Here is a 10,415-nt window from a genome sequence, read left to right on the forward strand (position 1 = left end):
TAATAAGAGTATGGTGGTTGAAGAAGTGTTTATGGTGTAGAAGAAATTTATCCAATTCAAATGATCTTTTTTAGCATTTCTCCTAATGGTAGTGAAAGAAGCGATAATGTTTCCTAACTTCTTTAGATATTTGTATAAGGCTAGTTATTTAGGCCAACTTGGTCGTTTGATGTTTTTTAGTTAAAGAATGGCTAATTTTATGGGAAATGGTTATGTTGGTAAGTAGAGAATTTTTAAGATGAGCTCAGATTGGAGATGGATATAGCATTGGCTACCATCGAAGTGAATAGTTGAAGATTGGTGTTATTGGTATTAGCTTACTGATTGGATCTCTATTAATAATTCCAACAACTTCTAGGTTGAGAAAGATTGATTTCCATTTGATGAATATTGTTTGTCCTTTATCTTGTTGATGAACCCACCATTATTTCTTTTAGTTAGCTTTAGAAATGTTTGATATTTTTCCTATCCTCACTACCTACTTAATTCTATCAGCTATAATAACAATCTTTGTATAATATTGTGCCAAAGTGTTGACCAAATATTCAAAGTATGGACCTTTAAATGTACTTGAGAAGAGCATAGTCATTTCTTTATCCATTAGAGAAGAATGAATATGTGTAACCACTTTGCTCCACCTCTAAGAGTACTTTTTAATGGATTTTTTAGTTTGTTTTTCATATTTTGCAAACTAGAACAATCTGAATCCATAACTATATTGAACTTGTACTACTTTACAAAAGCATATATCAAATCTCTCCATCTTTGAATTTTGGTATTGTCAAGACGCATATAGCAACTTGGTATTGTGATGTTTTTTTTTTCAAGGTCTACTTTGACCATTTTGTTGCAATATACATGTAAATGCATCATGGGACATTATGTACCTCTATACTTTGTAAACTTAAGCACCTTAAATCTTTTAGGTATTATGATGTTAGACATGAGATACATTTCAATTGCATTCATTATTTCATAAAGGTTTATGTCTTCTATCCCTAAAAATCATTCTTTTTTTAGAGGTAACTTTTAAAGTCAAACTTTTTTGCTATCTTAACCCTTTAAGTTTCTTCAACGATAAGTTCACTAGTTGGAGCAACCTAGGCTTATAATGCTTGTAACAAATTCATCAATGGAAAATGCGTTATGAATTTGGACTAAACAAAAGCGTCTGGTGCCCCCAAGCTCTGTAGTCCAGAAATATATGGTCATAATGTCTTTTTTCGCATTAACTAGATATTAGGGTGAATTGTCTTTTATGTTAGAGTCTGTCCCTAGTTGGAGTTTTCCCCCGTAATATTATAGCTTGTAATGCTCACTCGAGCAGGCTAATGAGGCTACCAACCTCTCCTTTTAGACTTTCTATCTCTGTTTGTTTTCTTTGTTCTAGCTATAATCTTTATTTTTTTTTTCTCTATATGGATCTAATATTATGGATTCTAGGGGGAAGGTGAACTTTCATAGGATGACTTATATTTTTTTTTTTTTGCACTTATTTGATATACATATCTATAAAAATAATACAATGTATAAATAAATACAAAATCTAGATTGAGTATGCACACTTGTTATTTTTAAGTTTTTTATTATATCAGGACAAGAAGGATAAACTATGTCAAATTTTCTTGAAAAAATCTTACTAAGTACACTTAACCCACAAAATTGTGTTGATTTGGTTAATATTTGCCAACAATAAGAAAAACATTTTTACTGAAGATTTTTCTCACAAGAATTTATTTCAACATAAATTAAACATCAATTACCAAATGAACCATCGGACTCCTAGAAAATGTGATAAAACATTTATTTATTAATCTAAAATAATAGTTTACAAAGCTTGTATAATACAAACTTCTTCTAAAAATTATTGTCCTAAACAAAGCTATCCGAAATTATTGTCCTAAACAAAGCTAAAATAATAGTTTACAAAGCTTGTATAATACAAAATTATTGTCCTAAACAAAAATAACCTTTATAGCTTATGAATGATTGGAAATTATCTTAATTTTTTATATGTGACAAGTTTCCTTCCTCTACCACTATTAGGTTTATACTGAGCATTCCGAAGGATTTTACACTTGTAAAATTTGTATACTTACTGTAGTACAACATACAAAAGTTTGGACACATATCAATTTTTTGGTATCTCAAGCCAAGAGGTTTCATCATGGATTTCTCAACATAGAAATTATCTTTCAGCCTATTCCCTTCAGGTAACATGTTTTTTTCTTATTCAAAGATCCTATCATAATCGGTCTCACTAAGATCCTATTATAATCAGTCTCACTTAACCCATAATCTAACTTGATAGCAAACACTTTTGCAATGATCAATAATTTAATATGAGTTGTACACCCATCGTATAATGGTTCATTAGAATCTTTTAAAAGTTAAAAAAAAATCTAACTGTATCTATTGGTTCTTTATCTAAAGGATTGTTACGTGAACCTTTACCTAAATAATTCTAACTCATTCTCATTGCATCCATCACAAAACTCCAATAAGGATTACTATTATCATCGGTAAACTTATGTATGTTGTTAGAACTAGAAGCTTAGTCAACTATGCTTTCTAACATGGTTATGTAAAGAAAATAGGGTTCTCCGTGTACAAAATAACATAAGTATTTCTTAACAAACTCTTTTTTTAAGTAGATGCATTGTCACAACATCTTTATGGTGAAACTTTTTATTCCTTCGCTTCACATATAGTAATCTAATTTCACCTTAACTAATATTAGTTGGCTTATAAAATACAAAATTAATAAAATCCTCAACTCCTTTAAGATAATCTAACCTATACAACCCTTTAAAAGAATCTCGATACGTCCAAGAACGATCCAATAGCTAATTATCATTTCTACACAAACTCAATTTTGTGTCAAAATATGAACTAAACAATAAAATTATTGACAAATAATCGACACCAAACTAATTATCCATTATTTGTTCAATCAATACCTTTTGATTATTATGAATTCCATAGAAAATTAGTTTCCCTAAATTTCCTTAAATTTCCAACTTGATAATAAAATTGATAAACTGTAATTGGTACTAATTATTTTTTTAATTATAAAACATCTAAGTTTCAAAATCAAACTTAATTTCATCAAATGACAAATAAAATCAATTTCTCTCAAATCTCAAACAAACCCTAACACAAAAACCATATATTAACACATATTCTTTTGGAAAAAGCTATAAAACACTTCAAATATAAACGAGTTATCAAAAAATTGGTAAATTTTCCTACTTGGTGCAGAGAAGCAACACATGAAATTGAACGAGGAGAGGGATGCTAACGCTTTTAATAGATGTAAGTAATTTTGGGCAGCGGAATTTGTAAAGGTGGTGGCTAGATTTGTGAGAAAATGGGGGAGGGCTACTATTTTTTTATAAAGAAAAAGAAGAAGTAGAAATGGGGAAGGGATAACTATCAGATTTTAATTTATTTAAATTTACCGATGGATATTCCGTTGAAAAATCTTGCCATTTGCTAATTTTCTCATAGAGATAAAGTAAAATTCTGTAACATACAAGTAAAGTGGAAAAAGGGGACATGAGTTTCATAGATGATGAAGTAAAATGAGAATCCCCCACCCCCACGTATAAGTAAAGGGGAAAATGGGGACATGAGTTTCATAGATGAGAATCTTGAAGTTGAACATAACTATAGTTGCTGAGACTGCTAATTTAAATAAAAATATTAAACAATCCTTTGCAATAAAGCATGGGATCTAACATAAATTCCTCAATTTTATGCTTTTTTTTATTTAAGAAAAATAAAAGAACTACTTGAAAAAAAAAGTGAAATTGATTAAAGTATTGAGTTATAAATGGATTTAAAAACATAAATATTAAATATATAATTTATATGAATATGAGGACTAACTAATTAGGTTTGGTAAACAACAAGGACTGAGTTATAATTACCTGAAGATACTAGTTCCCTTTTCTTTTAATGGTCATGGATGCCTATTTGTGACCTCCTTTCAAGGAAGGCTTGAATTAGTGGATTCATTACCATATAAAATGCTAGCAAAAATAGTAGACATATTTGTGTCACATCATTCCCTGCTCTCTTCTATAAAACAGGGGAACCTTTGATTTGGAAAGAATCCTTAGTATCTCATTTAAATTTAGGTTAGTCAATCTTCCAAATCTCATACTATACTAGAAACGTCACCTAGAATGAAGAACCTCTCCATCCTCTTTCTGTTTCTTCTTCCTCTCTTAGCCTCATGCGAGGAGAAGCAGGTTTCTTTTCTCTTATGATCTGTTCATGTTCATGTTTTATTTTTTACTTAAGAAATAGAAGTTTTGTTAAATCGTATGCTTTTATGGCAATATAACAGGTCTACATAGTGTACTTTGGAGAGCATAAAGGAGACAAAGCATTGCATGAAATAGAAGAATTTCATCAGTCATATTTGTATGGAGTGAAACAAACTGAAGAAGAAGCTACAGCCTCTCTTCTTTACAGCTATAAGCACAGCATCAATGGCTTCGCGGCATTGCTAAACCCAGATGAAGCGTCCAAGCTATCAGGTATATATAAGAAATCATCTTATGATTTCGCTTGCCATGTATATATATGTTCATCCTTCTGAATATCGGTAGCTTAAATTATACATTGCAGAGTTGAAAGAGGTGGTGTCAGTCTTTAAAAGCAACCCAAGAAAGTACTCAGTGCAAACAACAAGATCATGGAGATTTGCAGGCTTGGAAGAAGAGGGACATAACGTAAATCATGGCTTCGGCGGGGGCAGAGACCTACTAAAGAGAGCAGGATATGGAAAACAAGTCATAGTTGGGCTCTTAGATAGTGGTAACAATAATTCTGGCCAATAAAGACAACTTCATATATTGTTCTCTAGTAGATTTCTAGTTGTCGATAACTCTTCGCTCATGTGATTCCTCCTTCATTATTTTGTACTTTAGTCATCATGCATATATCCATATAATGATAATTCTTCGGTCATGTGATTCCTCCTTTCATTATTTTGTGGTTTAGTTATCATGCATATATCCATATAATGATAACTGATTGGTTCTGAGAAATATGATTCAATGTGATAATGTCAGAATGGTTTGTGATAATATTACCAATCAGGTGTGTGGCCAGAATCACAAAGCTTCAGGGATGAAGGGATGGGACCCATCCCAAAATCATGGAAGGGAATCTGCCAAAACGGACCTGATTTTAACTCATCCCACTGTAACAAGTGAGTCTTCTGATACCTTTACTCAGTGCTAGTCCCTTGTCCCTTCAACTCTATCGGCATGCTTGATTATTTATGCTGTTTCGAAGAATTTAAGAAATGAACGCGAATAAGTTTAACAGCTGGTTATGATGTGAAACATGTCCATGTGTGAGCTGTGACCCTGGTTTAACTTTTATGCCCTTGATTTCTATGAGGGGCATGATTGCTCTTAAGGTGCCTTTTTTGTCTTTGTTCATGGCATTTGGTTAAGCATGATGATGATTGTATCATGAAAGTACTGCTGATGTTATCGTGTCCCAATGCAATATCCCTAGTTAGACTCCGCTCTCCTCTCTTCTTCTCTATAGTCATGTCACCATTGCCACATATTTCCATGCATAAAAAGTGTTTGAGCATGTTTCAAATGATGGCTACATGTATAAATTATCATAGTTTGACTGACACAGAATTCCAAAAGCTAGCTACTGAAACTCAGCACCAAGAAGGATTTTAATAGGACAAGGAGAAAAGATAATAAAGCATCATATTTGATTGGTCAATAACTAGTTGGAATCAATGGAGATATATATTCACAGATGCTTATTTGTGGTGGAATATTATTCACAGAAGAAGTCTAACAAGTCCTGCAAAATTAAATTACAAAAATACAAAACACTCCCAATTAATTAATGGTACTAACTTGAAGAAAATTATAAATACAAATGCATAATTTGATAAATGTGTTACACATAAAATACCTTAATCTTAAAAACAGTACTTGGCCAGATTTCTATGAACTCTTGATTGTAGATTTTTCAAAATTAACTGTAGTATGCCAACAATTCAACAAGTACGTACTTGTAATTAACAAGAGGATACCATGCCTGTAATTATATTATTGTCAATGGATAGATTCTCAACTTTTCCTAAGAACCAAACAAGGTATTTTCATTGCCAGCTTCTAAATGGGCCAGCCCTACACACCATAGATGTATTTCTAAGAATTTTATTTAATGGCTGTCTCTGTTAAGGAGTGATCCTAGTTTGTCTGTTCCACTTAAACAAAGAAAGAAATCAGATCTACGGTTCCTTTTTTTGGCTTCTTACAATTCCCAACATGTGAGCTCTCCGTATCCCGCCGTTGCCCAATGCAATTATTTTTTGTCTACTTTTGTTTGATTTTAGCCCTCAGTTTTCATCTGTATTTGATTAGTTTCTGGAAGTTAAAACTCGTATCTTTGTATTATAATTAATAACGATCTCCTTCAACGAAAAAAAAAATCTAACTTCTTGGATGATAAATACATCTATGCATGCATGAGCCAGCACCAGTCTCATTTGTCCTAACCATTGGTTGCGAGGCTTACAGAGCTTTTTTTGAGGAACATTAATCTGAAAGCAATGAAAATTTGTCTTTTGATTTAAAATAATGGCTTGACAGGAGGATATGGCAATACTTGAGCTTTTTACATGGGAAATTTAGAGCATGAGACTGAGGGCCGATCACAAATATGGTGCCCCATTAATGAAGAAAGGATTTCCTCTATTTCGACTTCCTTGTAAGATGAAAACAGGGAATGCTTCTTCTAAAAACCAACACATTTAAACTTCACAGATTGAATTTTATAAGTTGACTGTGATTTTTGCTGAATTATCTGGCAATGAAACTAATCATAATCATGGTCTTAAGTTAGTAAGATAATGAACATGTTAAACAACTTCATGATTCTCTCTAACTGAAATTCTTTAACAAACTAGTCATACCAAAGCAACCCAAATTAGATTCTGTCCTTAAAACTCTATGATACAAACTTGGGCGTTTTGCAGGAAAATTATTGGAGCTCGATACTACATCAAGGGTTTTGAAAACTACTATGGACCACTGAATAGGACAGAGGACTCCAGGTCACCACGAGACAAGGACGGCCATGGGACTCATACAGCATCCACCGCTGTTGGAAGCCGGGTCAAAAATGCTGCAGCTTTGGGCGGCTTCGCTCGTGGAACTGCCACGGGTGGGGCTCCGTTAGCTCACCTGGCAATATACAAGGTTTGTTGGGCGATCCCGAACCAAGAAAAGGCTGATGGCAACACATGTTTCGAGGAAGATATGCTTGCAGCTATTGATGATGCCATTGGTGATGGAGTCCATGTTATGAGCATCTCCATTGGCACCCGAGAACCCACTCCTCTCAAAGAAGATGGTATTGCTATTGGTGCATTCCATGCTTTGAAAAAAAACATTGTGGTGGCCTGTGCTGCAGGGAATGAAGGCCCTGCCCCATCTACATTGTCAAATCCAAGTCCTTGGGTTATCACAGTAGGTGCTAGCGGCGTGGACCGTGCATTTTTTGGACCCCTTGTGCTAGGAAATGGGATGAAAATTGAGGTAAAAAAAAAAAAAAAGAATTTGTTTGATAATTATGGTTGTTTATATCCGGTTTACTTGGATCATTAATTAATTTATTCGTAAATTCATATTTTGATCTTAGGGACAAACTGTTACTCCTTACAAGCTGGACAAAGATTGCCCATTAGTGTTTGCAGCAGACGCAGTTGCCTCCAATGTCCCCAAGAACGTAACAAGGTTTCTCTCCTCTCAAAACAATTTACGGAGACGTCTTGGTTTATATTATATCATCACTCATGCTATATTGTGAAGGAAAATGATTGTTAGCAGGCTGGTGTAGTGATTTCATGGATAACGAGGGAATTTGACGGAAAACTCACCATAATAGGGATATACCATCATTTGTTGAAAATATGCTGCTACTCGGCAGCCCTATATTGTCTTTTTGTAGTTATGTTCTATATTTTTTAACTCCAGAGCATGCATTCACATCCTAGAATTCAATGCAAGACATTAACGCCTAATTTCAAAAAACGAAGAAAAGGTCATAATAGAAACATATTGTCATTTGTAGAACATATATTGCTAATTGGTAGTGATCCCCTCTTATTATTTTGTAGGTATATACAGTACTTTTATATCCCTGATGCGTGCATTTTACCTGCTTTATTATTCACTGACAATATATTGTAGCGTTGTATACTATTAAGTGTCCGTTTGTAAATTTCCATGAATATTGGGGTTCATCTTCCTGTAACTTTCACCAGTTTTCCTCTTTCTCTTCTCTTGATTGTGTATTTTTTTTAGTTATTATTAAATATTTTAGGAACGGAACCCAACAGCTTCTTTGGCAATCATCTGCTTTCGAAAATTTTGGAGTAAAACTTCCAAAACAATTCTCTGTAACATTATGTAATCAATACTTTTTAATATGTTAATGCAGCCAATGCCTTCCCAATTCTCTTTCACCTAGAAAGGTCAAAGGAAAAATAGTACTGTGCATGAGAGGATCTGGAATGAGAGTTGCCAAAGGAATGGAGGTGAAAAGGGCCGGAGGTTTTGGTTTCATCTTAGGAAATAGCCAAGCAAATGGGAATGATGTAATTGTGGATGCGCATGTTCTTCCAGCAACTTCAGTAGGCTACAATGATGCCCTGAAAATTCTCAACTACATCCGCTCCACCAAGAATCCAATGGCTAGAATTGGGCTAGCAAGGACAATTTTACAGTATAGACCAGCACCAGTCATGGCTTCGTTTACCAGTAGAGGTCCAAATGTGATTCATCCTTCCATTCTCAAGGTGATTAATTTGCTTATTTTTCTTATTCTCCTTTTCTCTGATATCCACTTCTTACCAAAGAAATATGTGTTGGCCAATAGAATAATTCCTCAGAGGAAACTTAGTATGTCTGAATCTGCTAGTATAGCTAATTGTCTTCGAAGACAATAACGGAAACTTTTTTGTCAGCCGGACATAACAGCTCCGGGAGTAAACATATTGGCCGCATGGAGTGGAGCAACAGCCCCATCAAAGTTGTATGAAGACAAGCGATTGGTTAGGTATAACATTATTTCTGGAACTTCTATGGCTTGTCCTCATGTAGCTGCAGCAGCAGCACTTCTCAGAGCAATACACCCTGAATGGAGCAGTGCTGCTATAAGATCTGCCCTCATGACAACCGGTAAACATCGATCCTTCTTCGGTATCATAATTCTGTATGTCAGTACTAATTATACTTAATGCTCCATTGTTTCATATGCAGCCTGGATGAAGAACAACATGGATCAGCCCATAGCCGATCAATCTGGCAATGCCGCGACTCCATTCCAATTTGGTTCAGGGCACTTCCGTCCAGCAAAGGCAGCAGATCCTGGTCTAGTATATGATGCATCTTATACGGATTACCTGCTCTATCTTTGCAGCTATGGAGTCAAAAACGTTTACCCCAAATTCAAGTGCCCAGCAGTATCACCGTCAATATACAACTTCAACTATCCATCAGTGTCACTTCCTAAGCTCAATGGCACTCTAAACATTACAAGGACTGTCACTAACGTTGGTGCTAGCAGTAGTGTCTACTTCTTTAGTGCCAGGCCACCTTCGGGATTCGCTGTTAAAGCGTCGCCGAGTGTTTTGTTTTTTAATCATGTAGGGCAGAAGAAAAGCTTCATCATAACAATAAAAGCTAGGGAAGATTCCATGTCAAATGGTCACAACAAGGGTGAGTATGCCTTTGGCTGGTACACTTGGTCTGATGGTCACCATTATGTAAGAAGCCCTATGGCAGTATCTTTAGCATAGGGCACTGTCTCCTCCCTCGTTTCTATTTTTCTTCAGTTCTTTCTTAATTTGCGCATTATAAAAGATAGAGAAAGATTTCAATTTTAAATATATTTGTAAACCCCCTAGTAATATCATTAATAATAATAAAAGTTAAGATTATAAAAAATAGAGGAAAGTGATACATTAAATTATAAGAATAATGATAGATTTGAGAATTTAAAATAAAATGTTTTGTAAAGGTGTTAAAATAAAAAAAATAGTAATACTAAATAAATAAATAAACATAAAAATGTGAATAAAATTTTTAAAAGTGAATTGTATGGAACTAAAAGTATCAGCGTGTAACTTAGTAAAATTCAAAATAATTCGGGTAAAATTTGATATAAACAATATTAGGATTCAAGAAATTTTACTGAAAAATTATAAAAGTTACTATTAAAGGACATAGAAGGAATTTGTAAAAAGATTGTGTGCACGCACGGGGAAGGAAACGAAAAAAACAAAAAAACAAAACAAATTTGATTTTCCAAAAAAGAAGGAGAAGCATTCGATCAAGAGATAGGAGAAATCAAAGCTA

General features: G+C 33.9%; 1 protein-coding gene across 1 annotated transcript; it reads left to right on the forward strand.

Annotated features, from left to right (window-relative positions):
- Positions 1–4,002: 4,002 nt before the first annotated feature.
- On the forward strand, positions 4,003–9,944 carry LOC133703969 (subtilisin-like protease SBT5.6). The gene is made up of 9 exons (XM_062128721.1): positions 4,003–4,256; positions 4,355–4,547; positions 4,639–4,827; positions 5,113–5,224; positions 7,031–7,592; positions 7,696–7,790; positions 8,497–8,854; positions 9,023–9,236; positions 9,318–9,944. Exons 1-9 carry the CDS (start codon positions 4,191–4,193, stop codon positions 9,854–9,856), a joined length of 2,328 nt encoding a protein of 775 aa, XP_061984705.1. The 5' UTR covers positions 4,003–4,190; the 3' UTR covers positions 9,857–9,944.
- Positions 9,945–10,415: the final 471 nt, after the last annotated feature.

Source organism: Populus nigra, chromosome 9 (genome assembly GCF_951802175.1).
Source record: "Populus nigra chromosome 9, ddPopNigr1.1, whole genome shotgun sequence".
Classification (NCBI taxonomy): Eukaryota; Viridiplantae; Streptophyta; class Magnoliopsida; order Malpighiales; family Salicaceae; genus Populus; species Populus nigra.

Bases quoted from the DNA above. Each gene is read 5' to 3' on its own strand.
- LOC133703969 (XM_062128721.1), top strand. From the start codon at position 4,191: ATGAAGAACCTCTCCATCCTCTTTCTGTTTCTTCTTCCTCTCTTAGCC. The intron at 4,548-4,638 runs GTATATATAAGA...TATACATTGCAG, and splicing joins TGAAGCGTCCAAGCTATCAG to AGTTGAAAGAGGTGGTGTCA. The intron at 7,791-8,496 runs GTTTCTCTCCTC...ATGTTAATGCAG, and splicing joins GTCCCCAAGAACGTAACAAG to CCAATGCCTTCCCAATTCTC.